Source organism: Patiria miniata, unplaced genomic scaffold (genome assembly GCF_015706575.1).
Source record: "Patiria miniata isolate m_02_andy unplaced genomic scaffold, ASM1570657v1 HiC_scaffold_17, whole genome shotgun sequence".
Lineage (NCBI taxonomy): Eukaryota > Metazoa > Echinodermata > Asteroidea > Valvatida > Asterinidae > Patiria > Patiria miniata.
Window position 1 is genome coordinate 8,441,175 of NW_024037055.1, and position 24,248 is coordinate 8,465,422.

At 39.7% G+C, this 24,248-nt stretch overlaps 1 protein-coding gene across 4 annotated transcripts in view; it reads left to right on the forward strand.

Annotated features, from left to right (window-relative positions):
* Positions 1-24,248, forward strand: part of LOC119723751 (beta-arrestin-1-like) — a 72,291-nt gene that overhangs the window by 1,011 nt on the left and 47,032 nt on the right. For 2 of the 4 annotated variants that reach the window (XM_038194592.1, XM_038194593.1), the window contains exon 2: positions 23,752-23,782. In XM_038194592.1, coding sequence (XP_038050520.1) covers positions 23,752-23,782 — 31 coding nt within the window. Of the gene's footprint in view, positions 1-16,392; positions 17,215-19,344; positions 19,983-23,751; positions 23,783-24,248 lie in introns of those variants that run through there. The other 2 variants (XM_038194595.1, XM_038194594.1) reach the window with 2 other exon arrangements.

The following is a 24,248-nucleotide window of genomic DNA, read 5'->3' on the forward strand; positions in this document are numbered from 1 at the left end:
ATTTCTAATTTGTCGGTATTTTCTTATAGTAATACATATGTACTACTTCTAGCACTAGCTGTCAATGTCATGCACTTTTTAGTCTTATTGATTAATAAGAAAAACAAACAAAGGAAAAAAATGTTGCAACCTGACGCCACTTCAGCGGTTGTATACAAAGTCTATGGAGAGTCAAGAAAAAGTATTTCCAAACAAAATTGGGAATGTTTTTCAGTCCATCATCATTTTTGCAACGACTGACCTTCATTGAGATGATATAGAAAAAAGTGGCGTCGGGTTGCAACATTTTTTTCCAAACAAATAAAGGAATTTAAAAAATGAAAAAAAAAAATAAAATCACCAGTTCCTTCAAGCTGTAAAACGTAATCATTTATATAACGGACCAGTGCAACAGTTGGATACTTTTTAGAGGTTAACCATTTTCAAGGACAGATGTACATGTTGTAATTCAATCATTTTTCAGATACAGTACAAGTTCATTCTTGTCAAACTTTAACTATTGCTTGTAGCTTGGGAAAGATTCCCACATCTGGTCGTCACTAATTTCTCCCGTCAGTGATAGATCAGCAGTCAGAAAGTGATAATATGTCCTAACAAAAAAGTCAACTTTAGAAGGGAAAATATTGAAGTAATACTGAGAAAACACTTAAAATTTTAAGACCAGTCTCATAGGGTTTGTGCACAGGGTGTCAAGTGATGGCCAGATATGGGAATCTTTCCGTAGCTTCAATATCTTAATCATTTTAATGCTCACTTCATTAAAAAAAATACTGTTTTTGTAGCAAATTTGTATGCTCAAGCATAAACTGGCCAAAACCAGCAGCAATAAGGGCATTTTGGTTGATTAAATTCATAAGACAAATTTTTTCACTCAAGGAAATGTGGGAAAAAAAAATTGCTCGCTATCAATTTATCCCTGAATCATGGTGGAAAATGGCATTATAAAAACGCATATGAATTCATGCATTATGAAATTCCTAATTGCCGTGCCTGATTTACACATCGTCCTCGGCAACAACACGGCCTGCTATGAAAAGATTAGTCAATAATAGATGCGGAGAGATCCATCCGGTTGCCATGGATACCAAATTGGCCGGAGATCATTAGTGGGGGCCCGAGTGACAATTATTGGAAGTCTAGCTCGAATGGATTTTTTTCTCGGCCTGTAATACTACATGTACGTGCCTTGCGCGGGGAATATACATCGTGTGCATGTAGCTTACTTTACGCTAGATGCATCATCAAGTAACACATGTAATGTGCATAATTTATTAAGCGGAGCAGTAAGAGTATTTAAGAAGTAGTGCATGTTTGATCATTCACATAGAAAAGATAATTGACACGCGCCACAGATGTTTCTTAATCTATTGTCTAGCATACTTGAAATTAATGCATTTTTAATTTGTTCAAATTTGTTTACTGAGTATCTAGCCGATGAAGTCGCAGTGTATGCATGCATATTTGATGGAATATTTGCAAAGAGTCAACTAACTGTATGGTGTTTATAGAGGGATTCCGAAGCCATTTCTGTTTTACTTGTTTATAAGGCGAAACAGAAAAGAAAAGAAACATGTTTAGCGTCCTGCCTTTTTGGAAAAAAAGGAAGCGGGAGGCCCCTTTTTTTTTTTTTCTCCAAAATGGCCGCCCGACCAGGCTATTTTTCAAGACGGCTATATTTTAAGATGGCAGCCAGGTTTTTTTTAAAAATGGCCGCCATTGGACTCCGTAAATGACATAACAGCTTTATATGGGCTATATAAGGATGCAACAGATAAAGAGGCCACAATGATGTCACTGTTGAAACTTCATCATTTTTTCGGGTTAAAAAAAAAAGAAGAAAAAAAAGGAGGTGGTCTCCAAAAAGGAAGCGGGCGAGAACGCTAAACAAGTTTTTTTTTCTTTTTTTCCCCGCTGTATTGACATTTTTTTAAACTAAGGTTGCATTGGATTGCTCCCAGAAGGAAAGGTGTACAATGTACTTTATGTATGTGCGTTGGAGAATTGTACATTGTATTTCTGATGTTTGAGCATTATAACATTATAATGCATCCTCAAGGTACAAACTGGTACAAGTACATTGTCATGATTGTGTGCGTGCACATGCCATTGTTGTGATTCTGCTGTACCGATACATGCATAATACATGTGCACACTGTACATGTATAATGTAAGCACCACCGTGCACACATTATGATAGTGAATTGTCAAAATTTGCCATTCGCATTTCATCCCATCGTGCTGTTTCTGAATGGTTTGGCCAAATTTCATTGTACTGCTAAAATTTACAGAATTCATACATGTATACATGTACATGATCACTACATGTGCACAAATTTGTGTTTATTAGCACAAACAAGGAAAATCACTACAATTTGGGGTTTAATATAAATTTAAAATTCACCAGAATGTTCAGATTCATGTACTGTGTACAGCTTTAAAATGGGCCCAGAATTGAGATACATTTACATACATACCAGAACAAATCTATGTGATTCAATACATGTACACACTACCAGTCTGTTGTATACATGTATGATAGCAGTATGATCATAATTAATTAGTTATCGATAGTGTACAGCCAAAACACGAGACTGTAGCAATGTTACACATGCACTCAGTCCAGTTTTAAAAGGTCAAAATGATTTGCCCAGAAATGGTCCAAAAGCCAACAGTGCCTGCTTGTTGTGGCGTAGCATGCATCAGCAATATTTCCATGCAAATTTGCACCAGATGTCTGCATGGGTCTGGTCTTTTGGCAAAGTAATAATAATATGCCTTGCATTACATATACCAGGTACATGTTATTTATGAGCCCTAGCCATGCAGAACTTCAGGGTAGTAGTGTGGCTACGCCATGTTGTAGTACATGTACATTGTAATTTGAGGCTTTTATGGTACAATGCAATGTATGTACATACATAACATACTGTACCGAATGTGTATGTTTTCCCTACTCGTAATTTTTCTCTGAAGACATACCGGTATATGTGCATGTACTGTAATTACATGATAACTTGGTCTCCAACAGACAGACAGACAGACAGACGGACAAACAAAAAGCCCTGCTTGACTAGACGAACAAGCCAAGACCTCAGAATACTTACAATTTAAAAAATAATAATAATAACCGTATTTATAAAGCGCCTTTTCCAAAGGATACAAAGCGCTAGGGGAGAATGCAACCAAAAACCTAAATGTGAATATCCAATATAAGAGCATATTTATAAATACATGTATTACAGCAGAATCAAATACAAATTAGAAGGTACGATTGAACAGATGTGTTTTAATTTTAAGAGTCCCTTAAACTGCTCTACAGATGAAGCGTTCCGGATAGTAATGGGAGTGAGTTCCAGCCCATTCAAAAGCCCATTCGTGTGTACATGCTGAATTGGAGATGTAAATGTATACATCTGTACATTGAACATGTATGTAAAGTTTATAATGGAAATTCTACACCTGTATGTTTTTGATACAGTTCAAATGATCAGAGTCAAATTATATCAATTCAAACTACCTGGTAGATGTACATGTAAACATGTACGTGTACACAATTTACATGATGTACATGTACAATATACATGTGTATTACAATACGGGTACGTGTACAAAGTATGCAATGAAGCATCATCTGTCGATAAACTTGCACGTAATTTGCATGCAAGAATGTGCATAATTTGCATCCATCTGTCAAGCTGAATAATCACTCAAGTGTATCTGTGCAGCTCTTCATCGGCATGTTTCTTGAGGGTTTTCGTGGGGTGTGTGTGGGCATACACATTATGTGTAGGCATGAAAATTGAATACATTTACATACTGTGCAAACAAGAAGCATGCATACATGTACCAGTGAAAAAAATTATTGGACTACAGTCCTTCTGATTTGAAAATCACATGCGTGTGGAAAAAAGGCACACCTGGAGTTTTCTAGGTGTGTGTTTTTTCTAGGTGTGTAATTTTCTAGGTGTGTGATCTGTGGTCCAGGGAAATTCAGGCGTGCAATTATTCCCACTTCTCGGGAAGCTTTTAGGTGTGCGATGGTGTGGGGGTGTGATCGCACGCCTCAAAACAGAAGGACTGAGACTATGCAAAGGTAACATATCAAATGATATGAGAAAGTTCAACCAAAGCTTTAATATAAAAAATAATATAAAACCATTTATAAGCAATTTTCAGCCACAAACCCCCTTCCCCAGCCCTCCCCCTCCAAAAAAAAAAAATCATCATAAATGAGCAGAGTTGTGTAAAAAAAATCACTAGTTTGACCTAATTTTTACATACAGCTAATAGAAATGATGCATAAAATTACAATCAAAAAGACTCTTAAATTGTCATTAGATGCATGGCGGCATATGGTAGGATACAGTATTTGAACACTCCGCACCCACGCATATATATGTACATTGTATTTTCAGTCATTGCTTCCTTAATTTGAGTGGTATCATTGTCTCCTTTACCAGGGATGTGATAAAATACTTCCAGTGTGTCTGGGCAATTGACTCAAAGGTCAACCCATCAATATAACATGTAGGTCGTACAACTTGTGTTTGGTTGGTGCCCTGAAAAATCAATGACGTTCTTGAGATGGCAGCCTTGAATAAACTTGTTTGCGATGATGAACAGTGCAACGACTTACTCTGTGTACCGGCAGCAATCGTTTTCCGATCTGATGGATTTTTAATTGTCAGTGGTTATTGTGTGGCAGCAGTGGACAATAAAAATCCTTATTCCTTTGAACATTGAAACTTTTGACATCAGCATAGAAGTAGTGGGTTTTGGAAATTTATGCCTATTCTACGGTTGCACTTGAGGGTGAAATTTCTTTGCAGCTACGGTACGTGTAAAGTTCGTTACCGACGAAGGTTTGGCATGCATTTCATGCGGAAGCTCCCGCTAGTGGTAGATTTTGCCGCAGGTTGGGACCTTCACCAAAATGTCTCAATGATGGAAAGCTGGTCAAATGGAAAGCTGGCCACTCTCAGGCATTGGATTCTTTTCACACAATGGCCATTTTGTAACATTTCTCAATCATTGCGTGAATCTCTCAATCATCGCGAGTTTGTTGCCGTTGTGTGAAAAGGGCTCACATGTTATGACAAATTTCCTCGCCAGGAGGATTCAGCTATAAATTAGAAAGAACAAACAAAATAACCTTTAACATTTGAATTTGTCCAAACATCACAGCTTATCATTCTGTTTGCTTTGCGTACACTTCAAACTTCAAATCTATCACATTGCTGTTTTTCTCAGAAGCACTTCACATTTTTTTCCCACTTCCTTTCGCAAATGTCAATTTATACAAGTTGGCATTTAGTAGATTTTTGGCCGTTGATCAGTTACAAGACTTTGTGTCTTCCCCTCCAAAATGGTAAGGGTTGGACAGGCTCCCTCCAAAAATGTCATTGACATCAATCATGTAAGAAATCATCCAGTGAAGAAATGAAAAAAAGATAAAACTCCCTATAGCACTCGTTAACAATGATCTTTGGGAGCTGCGAGCTTATTATTGAGTGCTTTGAAGAAGATTTGGGCGCCGATGGGACATTAATTAGACCTCGGTGGGGCTTTAACGATGCCGTAGTGTCCAGCTGTATGCCCTGATGTCATCATTAATACTTTCCGACCAAGGTGCATGATGGGAATCAGTGTCGTGCGAGTCCGAATTTTTTTTAAAATTTCCTCGGAATCTCAGAGATAGAGTTGTCTATGGAATTTGCAGTTTGCAGGGCAAGGGTCTTATAGATGTGAGCAGATTTGGCGATTAATGATGCAAATCAACACTGCATCTTGACCTCAAGATTCTGACCATTCAGTGGGCACCTTTTATCGGGTCTTCGGTAACCCATTGGATTGCAGAACGTGGCAGCCAAATTGACCAATCAACATGATCAACAGTTAAGTCCACATTTCTGATTGAAATGGCATCACAATTTCTAAAATCCATTCCGATTGGCTGGTGCGCCAGAAAAAAAAATTAAAAATCTGTAATAGAAATAAATTGAATAATTTTTTCTATGCTTTCAACTTTATTCGCAAGTTGAACGTACTGGTACATGTGTACAAGGAAACATGCACACTGCACTCACATACCCCTTAATTTCCTGGAGTATAATGCACTGTCATTTGAATACAACATGTTAAATACATTAAAACCAGGAAAGAGGGGTAAAAAATTAGAGATGCCAAGGTTTGCATCGGAGTGATACATGTACAATCTGCAATTGTTCCTTCATTCTCAATCATGTCAATGATTGATCGTTCCTGGGCATGCTTTATACAAACTTTCAGTCACGATCTGAAGTACTGTGGTCTCACAGCGGTCTCACTGGCTTTAAACAAAGAAAAGGGTAGGAATTCAGGAATTCTCTATATTTTCAACCGGGGAGGGCCGGGGGGGGGGGGGGGGGGTTGAGGGTGAGAAGGGGGCATTTGCCTGCTTTCAGGCACGACTTAATGTTGATTTGGGCTTTGTCACGTTTGTCACGATCCAAGTTCAATCGGACCATGCCCTTGTTTTGGTCTAGTCAACATACCATGTATCATCACACTGTTTATTCTTCCTTTGTCTTTTTACATTTTATTTTCATGTGGTTTTGGGATCATGCATACACAGTTTACAAGTACGGTAAGTGGTTTATATACATGTACATGTAAGCCATGAGAGGAAAGGTGCCACCGTTCCTAATCCTGCAAAATTCTCCCACATCTCCTGGTGGGCTTTGAGGATTTGGGAGAAGAATAAATCAACACTAGCTTAAGTCTACATGTGTATGGTATATTTACATGTAAATTGCATATAAATGTACATGAATTAAAATGCAACATTGTGTCTTTATACATGTAGGCCTACAGATACCGGTATCAAGTCTGTGCAAAGTACCCTGCAATATTAAATCCTACCGGTAATTGCTTGTCCTGCATGGTTATTAACAATTATGAGGGATATTTTTAGAAGGGAAATAGGGATTGAAAACCAGTAAAATAACTTGAGCGTGTTTTGCAGAGTTGTGTGTTCACTGTTCAGGGAGGTGGCTTTAATGAGGAAATAATTGTACCCCGTGGTGCTTGCAATTGTTAGTCTGACCAAAACAATTACATAGACCTACATGTACATGTATAGGCCTACCAAAATTAACAAAAAAAACTTATTGAACTACCGTGGCAACCATTTTAACCTGAGCTCTCAAAAAGGGCATATTATTTTCAGTATGTGGTGGTGAACATGTATTTTGAGCCCAAAACAGGCACGATCTATGTACAATGTAGCGGTGCATGTAATGGAGGAATAAAACGCATTATTTTTGTGCTGGCGCGCCACATGTCACCAAATTACTGAAACCCGTGGGCGTTCATCTGGACTCCTTCCAAGTCTCTGGCTTCGTAATTACGCTGGGCATTTAGTATCTATCAATTACGGAATAAGATAATGTGTACAGAAACATGTATGACCTTTTATATTTTCTTTTTACGGTGCATGTATCCCATACAGTTGCACCAGATGGGCAAGCAATAATTACATTGTACCTGTAGGGTACTTGAAATTAATGGGTACATTTTGTACTTGTAAACCATAATGTACAGTACAGGTCTGTACTGTACATGTACCCAAATGTCATCTCATTCATAAATTGTGACCCGCTCCACAAAAATGAGTCTGTTGTGGCAAAACTGACATTTTGAGTTAACTACATTAATAAACTGGGAATGAAATAAGCTTTCATTTGGTATATCACGGACCTCTCTAGGACGTTTGGTTGCACTGTTGTGCCTTTTTTAATTCTGTCAAGTTTTTGCAAAGCAAGAAATGTCTCAATGAAGAAAAAAGGGTTTAAAAATTACAAATACACTGTAACTAACCAAGAAAAGCACCAAAAATCGTAAATTTGTTAGTCTTTTTCTTACAATATTTAGATTTCTGTGTAAGATATCTGAACTAAAACTATCAAACAACCAAAATAAAACAAAAACAGAAAATCCAAATTTTGAGCAAATTTTCACTGTTTCCATTTAAAAGTGGTGAAAGCTGGAATTCAAGCTATGCGACATCAGACTCATTTTTGCAGAGCGGGTCACAATTTACTTCCCATTTTAGTGCTAACAGCCACAATGAACACAATAGTGTTAGTCTTTAAGACACATGTAACGTGGACAGAAATGTTGTGACATTTTTCTGTCCATGTTAGGTACGTAACATTCTGAGCATAATGCCCTGTGACATCTGAAATCTACAGTTGATTGTCTTGCTTTTTACAGGTACGGTAACAATGCTGTAGGGATAAGAATGAAAAGGCACAATATTTGATTAAGACATTCATTGCAATTATAAATTTCTATCAATTAACAAACTTTCTGTCCATGTTTCATACGTAGCACTGTGAGCATAAATACAGGTATCTTGTCAAATTTGCCTGGAAAGTCTTAAATTCTTTAAAAGCACAATTTTTGAGGCGGGAATGTACAAGTGAAAAAAAATAGGAGAAACATATTATTATCCTGCACTTTATTTCTCAATCCCATGTCACAATTGTGTACATGTAGGCCTACCTCTTTATAGCTGTGGAAAGGCCCATGTACACGTACATGTACATTGTATTGTACCGGTAGGTACATGTAATTTATAGCTCATAGAAGTACATGAAAATGTAGGCTACATGTATGTTCTTTTTGGGGCTAAAAATAGATTTTCTTCCTGTTCACACACACTGATGCATTTAGCCATTGTCACATTGTCAAGCATTGTCATAATTTATTACAAGTTCAGAATCTGTTATGCTGCCCTCTTGTGATGACATTGTGGTATATTTTTAATAGCTCTCAGTTGTTGATTGAATAGCCCCGTTCATGGTTGGCCTAGTACATCATGAACAGTTCATATCGATAGTACATGTTTTTGAACGATTGAACATAACGGTACAATCATAAAATACTTCAGCATACCCAAAATTACACGCACGGTATGTACATGTATACGTGTGCATACAATGTACATGTACATGTACATGATAGGATATTTATTTTGCAATCAAATTTGTCCTTTTTAATGCATCATGTATTATTGCACAAAGGGCTTTAAATCTCACTGACATTGGAATTTCATTATTTTTTGGCAGTAAATTTTGTTTCATGCTTTCTATCCTTACGTCCTTTTAACACAATAGTTTTTCTTTGCAGTCGGTAGGCCTATCAATTTCTTTTTTCAAAGCTTCATTCAATATTGGCACAATTTAAGGTCATTAGCCACAGCCAACATGTACCGTACATGTAGTCAATCAAATTATTTGGACGTTGTTCCTTTTTTGTGGTGTCACATGTGATTCAGACTTCCTGAATAACTTCATGGCAATGAATTTTACTTTGACAACAATTGATCATGTGTACATGTACATGTACAGTGTATGTACCGGTATGTACAGTTACAATCTATTCAAAGTTTGGTTATAAATGCTTGGTTTTTAATATCCAATTAGATTTATGCATAATGTGATGCATCTACATGTACCGTACCGGTAGTTGTGGTGTGAGAAGGTAACGAAATAGGCCTTGTTGGACAAAAAGTGAAGAAAAAAAAGTTAAAACTATTACAATGTAATGCACATGTTTAGTACAGTGAACTTGATTCATGAACAGATGTTTAAGTGACATTTTTCAACAATATTTGATTTTAACTGCCTGTGCCAGAAATCAATATATTCCTTATTTTGCATGTAAATTCCAAAATCAACAGATATGTTTGTACCATAGTGCAAACATTTACAAAAGTGGGCAAAGTGGGTGAAATCATGGTGACACCACTTTAACCATTTTTTTTTTTCCAGACTTGTTTTGCTCCGATCTTCACACCTGAATCTCTTTCTCCTCCAGGGTTTCGTTCAGTTTCCTGTGGCCTTGTCCCTGGTCTGCAATCTCATTCCTCACCGCCCGCATCCTTAATCTCGCATCCTTGAGGATGATGTCTACATGGCGTCTGATCCAATCGTTTCACTTGTCGACTTGTCGCCTCTTCTCTTGTCTTTAAAAGCTCAGTGCTCTAGCGAGCAGAAGCTGATTTTTTTCCCGGGCCTCTTTTTTGTGTTGTTATTGACAGTGGGGACCAATTTTACAGTCGCCTCGGTTTTTCCTGTAACTAGATTTTATACATGATTGCTTAAGAGCTGAATTGAGGGAGGGTGGGGGGAAAAATGGGAGGGGCAAGGTTTTAGCTGGAGGGGTGACTAGGCTATTTTGGCCACCTCCTTTTGTTGTGAATGCAAGACGGACCACCTGTTTTTCAATTAAAGGCAACTTCGGACAACCACTCAATGCTGATTAATTTCTCTGGGAGTTGGGGTGGGGGTGTGCATTTGAAAGGCAGTAGAGGGATTGGGACAATTTTCAAAAATTGTCATAAGATTCCCCTTTTGGCTACCCACTGTGTGTACACCTACTACATGTATGCATGTACTGTGTTCTCCTCCTCCCAACCCCAAACCCATCCCTGCCCCCACCCTCCCCCTTCCAATCAAACACCTTACGTTGCCAATTTTTTGAACCCCGGGCAAAGTCTCCACAATTTTCAGCTGCGGACAGCAGCTCAACAAACCATATTGTCTCTCCGTTAGTTAGTAAGTTAGTAACAAACGTTCCAGTGCAGGCTTGCATAGCTTTATATCAACTTGTTCCTCAGGCCCTGACAAAGGGTATCAACTCGTCCCTCAGGCCCTGGCCCTCTTGTGTGTCTCTTTAGTTTAATGGATCGCCACTGACGTCACAGGTCATCATGGGGTCACTAGGGTTAAAAACCTGATTTTTTGTACTCAAAACACTACTCCTTCCAGGAATTATATGGCACAGTGTCGTCACTCTGTTAATTTACGCATGAACACAAACTCTCACTCTGTTCATTTACACATGAACACAAACTCGTTGGCCTGCAGCTTCCGAGACCATTCCGAACTTGTTTTGTTGCAATTATGCAGTGAGTCATACCAGTACAATACATGTACTGCAGAGTACCATATAGTCCACTGTTAGCTTTTGAACATGCATTCAGCAGGTTTCAATGTAATTGTACTGCATGTACCGGTGCATGTACCTGTACGTACGTAACTCATTTTACGTAAACATGTTCACCTGCATTTTGTTGTGTTAAAGGGAAAATACAACATTTGCAAACATCACAAAATAAAACTACCAAATCATTTTGAAATACCTTGCTGGACTGTTAGTGAATGACAGTGTAAAGCATCCTGTAAAATCATGGCACCTGGTATACTGTCATTTTCAAGAACAGTGGTATTTTTGTATCAATCTCCAACGCTGATCGGCCGATCAGCGTTGGAAACAACTGGCTTTTTTTTTCAAATACTGGCCCCAATTGACCATCGCACTTGTTTGCAATCGATTACAAACCTATGAACGGGTACGAGCCAGCTAGAATGGTTCCCTGACCTTACAATTCCCCAATGTATGTAAACTGCTCTGTTTCTTCTTATATGGAGTCAGGGAACCAGACTACAGGAAAATGATCGTTTTTCTTGGTTTTTATAGCATTTTCGAACCCAAAACCTCAAAAAAGTCAGTGTAACTATATTTGCTATATATTTCCAACCCCCCAATTCCGTCCATTTCTGAAAATTACAGCAAAAGCAAATGATGTATATTCCCTTTAAGCAGGGTAACGGTGCACCTGAAAATACCTGCTGCCGGGTAGTGTTATGGTACATGTACAGTACTCCAACAATACATGTACATTGAATTACAGTAGTAGGCCCTATAGAAACTCCCCTCCATCATCCTGGAATCTTCATGCCTGCAAACCGATTCTAAATTGCCTTGGCTGAAAGACAGTCCAGGTCCCCCTTTGCCCCTCTCGCTAGATTTGACAGCCAATCACAGAGCCCCCCTCACTGTGGCCCCCTCAGCTCGTCTCAACCGTATCGTGCTTGATTTAATATTTCAGCCTGCTTCGCTACGTAATATCCTCTTCAGCAGACATCAGAGGCACCGGAGACGGTGTCCATGCATCGCAGTTCATGTTAATGCAAACTGCATACTGTCGTAACCTTAGGGAAATTAATATAGAAAAGGAAAAAAAAAAAGAGGAAGAAGAAAAAGGATAAGATCATCCGACACATCATCTCGACGGGAATTGTAAACCTCGGCTTTTTGGGCTCGGTCGCTCAATCGGCTATTCTGGGGATTTGACTGGGAAGTCGCGGTGAATATTTTGCGCCTGGTGCATTTTTTTTTTTTCCGTGTGCACGGTGTCACTCTCGTGTTGGTCTCTGGATTTCTGGATCAAATATTATAATAAGTGCATATGCTACCTTGACTGTCATATGTGCATTGGGAAGACAGTAACATTATCGCGGTTGGAGCATTGCATGGCAAGATGCGCCAACAGGGAGCTCTGTTGACGATCGGAAGCTGTGTCAACTGGGGTGGGGATGACGAGCGCTGCCTTTGTCACTTTCCCCAAAAAGGACATAGTTTTTGGCTTGCAAAATATCTTGTACGCCATATGTTCGTTATCTAAAAAAAATGGCAGAATATGCCGCATGACGTTGATCTGAAAAGCAAGTCGTAAATTTGGTCATTAAAAGGACGTACGGCCGTATTGCATATAGTTTGCATTAATATTTAGGAATTTATGCACTTAACGGTACACTTCAAATTAAATTTTGAAGGGTAGGCCTATACACCCTCGTGTGTAGAACAACTACAATTATCTACGGGCATTTCTGTACATCATTTTGCCATGCATATTTACATTCTCTATGCGAACAATACAAAACAAGGTTCCTGGCAAAAATTTGTAATTTGGGAAATGCCATGTGTTATGTCATGCCATAATTTGGCCCTGTTTGACCATAAATAGACAAAAATGCTTTCTTTCTTGTTGCACATTGATGTTTCAATTATGGGAGTGCCATTTGAAAAAATAAGCCCATATTTTCCCTTGTACACAGACCCTGTATTCATGTACATGTACCTGTACATTAAGTGTAATTCCAATGTGCATGAAGATACAATACATACTGAGCATGTACCGGTACATGTAGTTCAGTATGCATAAACTTTTATTGCAGTTTTGTACACATTATACATGTATGGAGACATTACCGGTACTTCAAATATATGATTGCATTTTTTTATGTCCTAATTACAGATTTTCTTGGTCTACATGTTTGTAGTACAAAGATTAAATGCTACGATCTTTAAAACTCAAAGTGGGGAAAAAAAGCTGGACTCAAATTTGCATTTCATTTGGAAACGTGCACAAAATAGCCTTTTTGAAGTATGGCAGCCATTTGGAGTGGGTTTAAAAACTCTTTTGAATTTGCTCAAATTTACTTCAAATTGTGTCGGCCATAAAGCCTAATGGTACCGGTGTAGCATGAATTTAGGTTTTATGAAATACGGACTCCTTGGTGGTATTACGCGTGCTCATGCATAGATAATTAGGACAGGGACCGGTCCCGTGAGAGGGGTTTTAAACCAATAAAAGGGAAAAAGAGTTGATTTTCATACGAGTCCGATTTTCATATGACACCGGTACATGTAAAGGTACATTGTATGTTTGCTCCATGGTTTGACACAGTACATACCATACATGTACATGTACTGTACATGTACCGGTACATGCCGATGTACGTGTATAGGGGGAAGTAATAACCCTAAATTTACCTGTAGTGCTCTGTGTTACATGTAATAGGACCATACCATTCTATTGAAGGGGTGATGATTCTTGACAGACATGTCTTAGATTTATGGGGCTTTTTCACATTCTTGGGGGGTAAACTGCTGAGGTGGCCCCCCACAAATCATTAGTCTCAAACCAGCTAGGTTCATCAGTAAAATGTGATCTGTAAAATGTGATGTAAATTTGGTCTTTGATTTATATGATAAAGCAATTTCTGTAAGATTTGAAACTTTTCATGGTGGTATCCTAACTGAGGTTTGCGATAACACCATGTGGAAGAATCTCTTTTTTGTTGTTGAAGAAGTGTGGTTCTCTCTCCTGAAGATGATCTGAGCATACTGATCACAACGTCGAGTTTCACAACCAACCGGTTCTTTTCAGAACCACACTTCTCAAAAAGAGATTGTTCCACATGGTTACTTGACCATCTACAATTTGTGCTTGGTGCTGACTGACTTCTCCGAGGATTTACAGACACTTAGGCCCAAAAAAAAAAGTCTCCGGTTTTTGGTATGCGCGCGCGTCGCCGTGGCCATGCGCGTCGGCAAAATGAAAAAGTTTTTTTCTTCAATGAAAGATGATGTCTCAAAACCGCAAAACTCACTGGTTTGACTGGAATTCTGCTGCTGCACAATTTTAACGTGTTTTTAGATGGGGTCATGATCGAGAATAAGCTTTATGTGGCCTCTCTGGACTCCCATGTATTTGCAAGAAGTTTAGTCGGGCACCATTTGCAGTCATCAGTCGACATTTGAAGCAAAAAAGTCAGGTAAAAGAAGAAAAAAAAAGCCGCGTCGCCGCACCACTTTTTGGACAAGCTCCATACCAGAAACCGGAGACTTTTTTGGGGGGGCCTTACCTATGGTACATTCATACTGTACTCTAAAGAGAAGCAATTAAAAAATAAACTTGACGAAACTTGCCAGAGTTTGAAATCCTGGTGTATTTTGTAGGATCCTACATGTAACTGGAGGACTAGGGATAATCCTAGACCTCCCCCCCCCCAAATAAAAAACCAAATAATAAAAAGGGAAGAAAAAGCAGGCTAAAAAAAACAAACAAACTAGAAGGACGGGGGAAAAAAAGGTTTTGGTGTAAAGCAACCCAACAAAACCACTTCCCTTTCTCACGATGTTCACTATAGCCGCAAGAACAAGTTGTAAATTACCAGTCTATTCTTTATGTTATGGCTGCAACCTTTTTTTCCTCCCCAATAAGCAATATTGCACAGCACAGAGGCTTACAGGAAAATCCATCCAGCATGCTGGGTAAACACCCGAACGTCCCCACAGCGGCCAAACGGAGTAATTGGAAATGACAAAACTAAGCCAGGGACTACAAGAATCAGAATCCCCACGACGGCACGGGACGGGGGAAGAAAAGTAGAGTAAATGAAGTGGGCGGATAGACTCGCATTAAGGGTCACGTGAAATTTGTTATATGCGCTTAGCACATTTGCTGACCGATTGTTATCTTGTTGCTGCCCTGGACACAATAGAGATACAGAATATTGCTTAGGAGATTTATGTGCTAAGCATGAATCAGCAGGGAACCAGTTACAGACCATGTACATTGGATGAGATTTTGCCTGGTAACCAGTGTTTTCGCTAAGCCGATACATTCCATACTTTCTACGCTTAGCGATTCCCTGAAATTTCCCCCAGCCAACATGCACATCTCTGCCGCCCCCACATGGGTACATGTACACATGTGCCTGCAGTTTGTCCATAGCCTGGTTCCCGCCGGACGAGGATTGAGTCGATCGGCAGATCCTCCCAAGTTCACAGCGATGTCGGTCAAGCACTGCCACCGTTCGGCATCAGATATTCCAGACCATGCCCGTTGCGAGACGGGGACGTTCAAACTGCACTTCCCCACAAACAGCGTCATCAATTTAAAATCGCACAACCTCATGCATCCGTGACAGATGTGAGGACACTTTTGAAGAGGTGTCCGACTGGCAGACGAGAGCAAGAGTGTTTTCCAGTGCACTTGTCGCATTACACCACAGTGCCAGGAAATGGTTGTTTTTCAGCATAATTGTAGCGCATTTGCTGACATTATTTTACCGCATCACTTTCGGTTGAGATACATGTTGTAGAAATTGTTAAGCTGTTGTTTGACTTTTTACTTCTTGTAGTAGAGTTCTGTTCGTGCGTATACATCTAGATTTTCGTTGTCAACTTACGGAACATTGATTCAACTCTTCACGTCACACTTGAAACAAATCTGGAAGCTTTCAACCGCAAGATGTACACCAACTCTACTGTGTGTGCCATGCATTTTGGAAACCGAATTGTCGACGTTTGTAGACAGTGACATCAACTTACCTCCCTAAAATATTGGAATGATGTGTTATACTGTTACCTGTTACATCCATGGAGACAACTCATTGGTCATTTGCCTGCCAATCAGCTCATTCAGATCACCAGAGGGCCCATGGTTTGTGAGCAGCCAGGCTTGACATCATTGGCCTTTTGCTTGCGTCGCAGGTACACACGATGGGGGTCCCGTGATTGACAGTGCATTATGGCCACTAGATTAGAAACGGAACGATAGTTTCCTGTGTTACTTCCCAGTTTTCAGGCAAACAGAACTGTACACTGACGTATTATGTGTACATACAAGTCACCAACCACCTGTGCTAAGGAAGTGAAAATTCCAATGAGTGACAGAAAACCTTGGGAAGGTCAGCCTATAATACGGCTGATGTGGAAGACTAGCCAGGAAACCTGTTGGAACTGAGGGAGCAGAGAGCAGCGATATGTGTGCATAACCTGGTTATCGGACCGGTGTGAAAGTTACGGCAGTTAAACAAATGTATTCTGTGCTCACTGTGTGGGACGGCATGCTGTTGGAATTGAATGCAATATAACTAATCTGATGGAGAATTGGGGATTTTTATTTCATTTGTGAGGGACAACATTTGGGATTGTGCAAGTTTGAGGATAGGGGACAGTTGCCACGGAAAACATCTGTGTGTACGCGTATAATCAGTCGCAAAAGAAACTCAGAAAGTATCTTGCAAGTACTGCAAACTCAAAACAATGAGTGGAATATGTGTATATTTGGAGGTGTGGCTACAGGAATCGCTGGCTGATGGACCATATCAGCGCTCGAGGTGAAGTCGTTCAAAATCTACTGGATCAGACCATAGAAAAACCTTTCTCTATGATCAGACCATCAGCCTTCCACTAATAAACTGACAGAACAAATGATAGATTAATGATGATGTAAAAAAGTGATACGGCTTCTAAAAATAAAAGAAAAAGAAGATGTGATCCACACCTACGTACTTGGATACAGTTTCGCGGTGCCATTGTGATATATGTTCCTGCACTCTCCGGATTGCGATTATTAATATTTTTGTCTTGGTGCACCTGCGATATATGCCATTTCCTGTACGATCGTGTTAAGTGATTGGCTGAGCGGACAGGTGTAACGTGAGAAGCTGATTGGCGGATTCGCAGTGTCGGCCGAAAAAAAGTGAGAGCGACAGCTGCGAAAATGTCAACCCCGAAGGACAAGGGAGTGTAAGTTTGAAAATTTAATTGAAACAAGTTGGTTTGGGACAGTGAAATGTGGCTCAAACAGGATTTCAAACCCATAACCTCTGGGTAGTTGTTCAAGTCATAGATGTACCGGTAGTGGTGTTCTAGATTAGTTTAGAGAAACCATAGGTAGGAAAACACCGAAATGGTGAACAGTTTGTTTTTGCAAAAAATGTCGGTCCAAAAGTGCAAGGTAATGTTAGTTTGAAAGTCAATATTTGCAAATTTTTTTGTTCAGGATGAGGGAAGTTATTTGCGTCATGAACAGGAATCAAACCCCAAATCTCTTAAAGCTAGCTGTTCTAGTGGTAAATGATCCAGCTTTGTACAGAGTATACTCCCAATGGTGAACACTTTTTTGCTTGAGTGATTTTTCTGGATTTGGCCATTTTTAGCTGCAAGATCGCAGAAAACATTGTCCTCCACAACATCCTGCTGGCAAGCGCTGCGTCTAGGTCCTATGCAAATGAGGCCTAAAAGTCAACCCTCCTGCAATCATTGACATGCATGGAACGGCCTTCCTTTTAAGCAGACATCATTTGTGCTTCCTCAATCCGCAAAGGAGTGTCCCTTTAATCACTGAATTAAAGGTCATCCTACCACCAGCAGACAGGATTAATATTTTCACATTCAGACACATAACATACAATGTACCTAACCCCTTTAATCACTGACTTAAACTTATCCTATCAGCTGTAGAGCCTCTTTAAGCACAATTTATGTATCCACACTCAGGAGTGCCCCTTTAACCATTGACTTTAATTTTCATCTGTGGTTGAGAGTGGTGCACATTAATGCACAGTCTTTATGCCCACGCATCCCGCCTTCCGATTATAACATGAAGGTAGAAAAATCAATATCGGAATTTTTGCCCCAGCGTACATGAACAGAGATCAACTGGATCAAAAAGAACGTGGATACGAAATCTAAACGAGGATTTCCAGCGCCAATAAGAGGTCGTAGTTGTGTTTCCCTGTTTGCCTTTAATTATTCTGTTTGGATGTTTGGGCGCGTCAAAATACCATTGTGTACTGTGGAGGGCAAAGGAAATTCAGAATGGTCGGTAGTCACATTTATACATGTATGACAAGCCGTTATTTCATTGTTTGTCACTTTGATCATCACCATGATCACAGTGCATGTACATATTTATATGAGTGGGCAAGCAGACACCACATGATGGGGAGGTTTCCAATCGTTAGGGCAATTAGGACCGAGTTATGGGGACTTTCTGCTGTCCCCGTTGTGTCTTTGGTCCACATAATAACTGTCGCTCAAAAGGTGTGTGGGCCCCACAGTCACGGAACACGACTGTGTGAATTTGTTCGCCAATATTCGTTGCATTGTGCACCTTCACAAAACTAGGCCCTACCGGTACTTGGCGGTTTGACTTACAATTTAGACTAAACTCCGTAAAGCGTTTTAATTGTAGTGAGCCCTCTTTTGGGCAGTCGTTGCAAAACAAATCTTACATTATTTGCCATAAATGTTTGCCTCGTAATTATCTTTGAGAGTCCAAATATCTGATAATGGATTTGGATAGCGATCATGATGCCTGTCCTCGGCATGCCTGTGATAATTTGACCTCATGTGTTCATTATCTCTGAGTGCCCATCCATTAAAAAAAGACAAAAAAAACTTGACGAGTGGAATATCTAGTCGTGGGTAATCGCTAGGATCAGCCACCAATCACAAGGTCTGCTGGTGTGCATGTATTGGCTAACGTTACCCACAATACTCCCTAATTACCATATAACTCCGTGGCGTTCTGGGCTCCAGTAATTGGATGCCCAATGGAAGTGGGGGGTTTATTGTATGTTTGACGGTTGCCATAGGAACCGCCAAGGTTATATTGTCACCGAAGGGGCGGTGAATCGCGGTTACGACGCGCCGAGGGACCAAATGATAATCACGTTTCGTCAGAAGCCACTCCTGATCTTGCATATTAAATTAACAGATGGTTAAAAAAAGATAAAAAATTCATCACATTTTTGCCGCGTCTCGTTAAGCCACCTACAATGTACCTAGCAGGCATCAAATAGTCACTCAGTTTAGGGAGGGCTTTCAGTTGCAAGACATCACCTGCATGCTCCAGTCATTAGCTCTCCATAGGAGATGTACATGGCTATCCGGCAATTTAGTGCTCTTTCAGGAAATTTTCAGCCTGCATTTTTGAAACGTTGACATGTGCCTACAGTTCAGCACTTTGTAAAGTTCTGTCCAACCTTAACTTACTCAGGCAAACCTGACTGGCTTTTGCCAGGCCTTTTTATTGAAATACCGATACATGTATCTTGCCTGCAGTGGTTTTGAAATTACCTACCATTCTTGGATCAGTTCTCGTGGAGCAAGCTAGTTTTGTTTTGTACTCGTACACGACACCACATGCAATTCAATACAACTACTAAGTATTTTCACGGAATACCTGTGGATTTTTGGTTACATGTTATCACCGGTGCACTTTTTCACAGCCGAGTTGTTCATCCGAGCCCACTTCACCGGGAGGTACTTGCACATGTATGCTGATTGTCAACATCGTTACTGAGGCGTCATTTTGGATAACACCTTAGACTTCTTTAACATCCAACAATCACTATCAAGGCGACAAACGTTTTGCATTCTGGATCACAGGAAAGTGCATTATATTTACCGTCGGGGTTGTGCGTTTGCCGGTAAAATTTTTTTCTGACAACCATGGGTGATTCGTCCTCTCAAGATCCGAGCAGGAAATCTCGTTCTGGTGGAGATCGGTAGGCCAAATAATGTATTCGTATCTAGATGTCTTAATCTTTGAACCTCGTTGATTTTCTTTGCCATTTGGAGGAATTTTCAATTAAACGTAATTATATTCTCATCACCCAAAACGGACAAAGATTTTTTTTGATAGGATTAAAGGAATGTACCTACGTGTACATGTAAGTCAGCCACTATTAAAGCCACTTCATGCCGGTACTTCACGCGAATGCAAACACACTGCAAATTCGACGTCATGAAACGTTCGCTGCGAAATTTGTCTGAGTTGCAATGTGTTCCACTTGCGCGAATTTCGCAGCTCGAATACTTACCTTGACGTCACAAATTTGCGTTTGTGACTTTCGCTTTAATTCACGCCGAGTGTAAACATGGGGGATGATGTCGCTTAATTAACCCTAACCCTACTGAATCCAACAGGATCCAACTATGTCACATACCCGATGGAGCCTGTTGGATTGAGCAGTAAAACCCCTTGTGTACATTCCTCATGCAAAATGTCGGATTCAGCAGGCAACTGTTCACCGCATTATAACGCTCCGGTTGGACTCTGTTGGATTTAGCAGGGTAGTCCTGAGGAAGTACTAAGGGGTTAGGGTTTTAAAGTTCAAGCACATGTATTTTACAAAGAATGTACATTTGAGTTCCTGCACATTGGTGGATTACATACCACGTGCCGATGGCAATTTTATTTTTATTTCTACAGGCACTTCCTGTCACTTTGTAATGTAGCGGTACATGATGTATGTAGGTTAATCTTCAGCTCTGTGAATTGTAAACAACCGCGCGCGTGTGGTGCACGTACAATGTACCATACATACAGAATGGCAGGCCTTGAAGATGAGAATTTAATGGAAGTTACTACATGTACTTGGGGTTATATAGCAGTGAGTAGGGCTGGAAGGGTACTTCATCTGTTAAGATCGTCTTTCTCCTCCTGAAGATGTTGAGTGTGGCATTGGAGAGGGCGGGGGATGAGGGATGGGGCCATTGGGGGGATGAGGGATGAGGGGTGGATCGAGGAGGGGTGGATCGAGGGTACAGGAGGGGGATATGTCGGGTTTAGGGAACATGATCACAAGTCTTGCTTGCAGGAATGTTTGATAAATAAAAAAACAAATTGGGTTGTTCAACAGTTTCACAACTACATTGTACATCTGTATACATGTACAGACATGCATTTGTTTTTGTGTACGTATAAAATGCATGTGCACTGACACACCCTCCGGTTTCAATACATGAACATGTAGCGTCTGTGGGTTGATCTACACATTAAGTTAACCATAACTCATTTGGCTTTTTTTTTTTACGAGGAATTTGAACCTCCCTAAAATCTTCAATAAAACATCTCTACATGTACGTACACTCTGTACATTGTTCATTACTTGCTCCCAAATTATTTTTGATTTGCAAGAAAAATGAAGCAATCAATATCATCTGCTTAGCAGCTTTTTGCAATTATGCCCAGGCCAATTGCTCCAACTGGGTTTTTCAGATGGTAAATACATGTCCGCATTACCTGGCTATGGATGTCAGTGTAAGTAACGGATACATGCGAAGTGGTTTAAGCCACATTCATCAACCATACGTTGTACATGTCATCAGCATTTTTACGAAGGGACGAATTAGGCCAAAAAACCCCATAATTTTTTATAATTTTTTTTTTCCGGCTGAAATCGGTTAAGTGAACAGCAACAAATGTTTTGGCGAAGTTTTTTTTGTCAAAATCAGTTTAGATCAACAAAATCATGACAATCAAAGTGGAGAAAATTTCACCAGAATCGTATTTTGAGTTTTCACAAAGAGACAAATTCAAACTCGATCACGTTGTTCTACATGAATGGGACATGAACAACGTGCGGCATGTCACGAAGAGACGAATTGAGTGCGCGCAAAGGGCAAAACAACGCGCGTGTGGGATTTTAAGTTTTCACGAAGAGACAAATTGGCGCAAAGGGGGATGGGCAATGGGTATTGGCAATTTGCCAAAACAACAGGCGTGTGGGATTTTGAGTTTTCACGAACAGACAAATCTCCATGGAGATTAATTACTCCGCAATTTATTGTTCTATGATACTGTAATTGGTACATCGTTGAAGTTCAAGATCTCAGCTAACTATCAAAAATTCGGCGGCATGGGCTCCAAAAATAGGCGAAATCTTTATTCTAAAAAGTAATTTGGACTCGGCCTTTCATGTAAAGCGTGTGACTTAAATAAGATGTCAGATAATTAACAATTCCCCACCGGTTTCTTACTTTTCAATTAAACACGGGTCTGGCGCTCCTGGGCTCAACAACGGCAAACCTTTTATAGAAAGGGAAGTATTCTGGAAAGAGTTGTTGAATTCAACTTGACATTTCCAGCCAGGAATGTGGCTGTCATGGAACACAGGCCGACCAAAACGTGCTGGCCGAAATGCCACGTTAAAGGAACACGGTTCTCCTAAACAGAATTTTTTTTAACGTAGTAAACGAATGTGTGTAATTCGTTCACGATAAAAGTATCATCGGTAAGTCTTTGATTGAAAATTTGCAACCCAAATGCCCCTTTAAACGTTTACTTGTTTAGTAAGTTGACTTGTTTACCCGATTCCCATTCAGTTCAAAAATGTTTCCTTTTTTTTTTATTTACGTGTCAACTTTGTACTTTGAGTGCTCTTTTAAAGCCACCAGACCAGAGTCTAAATGTTGATGTAACACATTACATGTAAATCATTAGGTTTTGCCCTTCACCGACGTATAAACACTGAATACTGCGTGTGTTACTTCTCGAATGAAAGTTGGAAAAAAATCACTCTGGTGGGACTCGAACCCATGACCTCCTGCTTTCTAGTGCAGGCATCTTACCACTCGACCACGGAGCTTGCAGGATCGGTTGGCTGGTTCGAATCTGTACATGTACCGGAATTAAACTATTCAAAGATTTGATAACACATCCAGTCTCAGTGTTTATGCAAAAATAAAGTGTTTGAAGTGTCAGTTTTCCGGGCTTTGCATAAGACAGTTGTGAAAAGATCACTGTAAATGTCAACGATATACGTGAGATGTTCTAAAAGAGCAGAGGATTTTCTGTTTGCAAAGTTGGAATTTGAAATTTTGCGCGAACCCTCCATCAGATTTTATTATTAAAGTTGTTAACTCTTTGCTCTTCATAAATAGATTTTTTTCTTTTCTCCTAACGGATTTTTCAATTGTATGTTTTAACAAAGAAGCAATTTATTCTGATTTTGGGCATCTGCAACCCTGTAGGAAAGGGCTTTAATATTTGCACACATACTCAATTTTGTGAAGAAATAATTCAATAACTAATCGGTAGATTTTTTCGTTCGATGTCTCATTCAAAAGTGATTGGCTATTGTATTGCTGGGAAAAAAAAATTGAAAAAAAAAAAATTTTCAAGGTGAAACTCAAAATTAGCACGAGGAACACATCTTTAAATTCATGTCAAAATATTAGCAAGATTTCAATTTAGAAAGTCATAAAGGCTTGGTCATGTTGGTGCAAAAAAAAAATGCGGTTTTAATATCAGAAAAAAATAGCAGGGATGGATCCTTTTGGAAAACTCTTCTTTTTATCCACATGTTCTTTATTTTTTGTAAATGAGGAAACCAAAGTGTTGTGGAAGTCTTTAGCCACAAATGAGCTTAGTATTTATTGGTCCAAATATTGAGATGTTATTGTCGAGGTTTTAACGTTTGTTTGTTAATAAATGATATTATACTACATTGTAGGTTGATCAGTTTCTTTTCTTCTTTTTTTTCTACACAGAGTGTTCAAGAAAAGTTGTCCCAATGGCAAGGTGAGTTTACGGTTGATTAATTTAAGTAAATAATAATCATATCAATTCTTAAAACCCTCTCTTTAGCACGTTAGGGACCCCTTAAAATCACATGACATTCTTTTTGCTATGCTTATTATGTCTCTGCTTGGAAAATCCAAAAAAATTGCCTGAGGTACCAAAATTTAGTTTGTAGCATTCGCAGCCTTGTTTGAACCAGCCCAAGTTACCTTTTTCTTCTTCTCAGACTATTCAGTGATTGACATCATAATATTCCCCCCCTTGTGGTAAGACATTAGCCAAGCCAGGAATGCTTGTGTAAATGTTAGTAAACGCACCACCCAACAATGTGTTAAGGTGAGCATTCCGAAATTCTCCGCGCTAATGAACATGCGGAACGTAAATCCCACGGCCTCCTCTGAGGTACTGCGAGCATGTGCGCACTCTGTTGTTATGACATTAAGGAACGAAGACATGTGTCCACCGT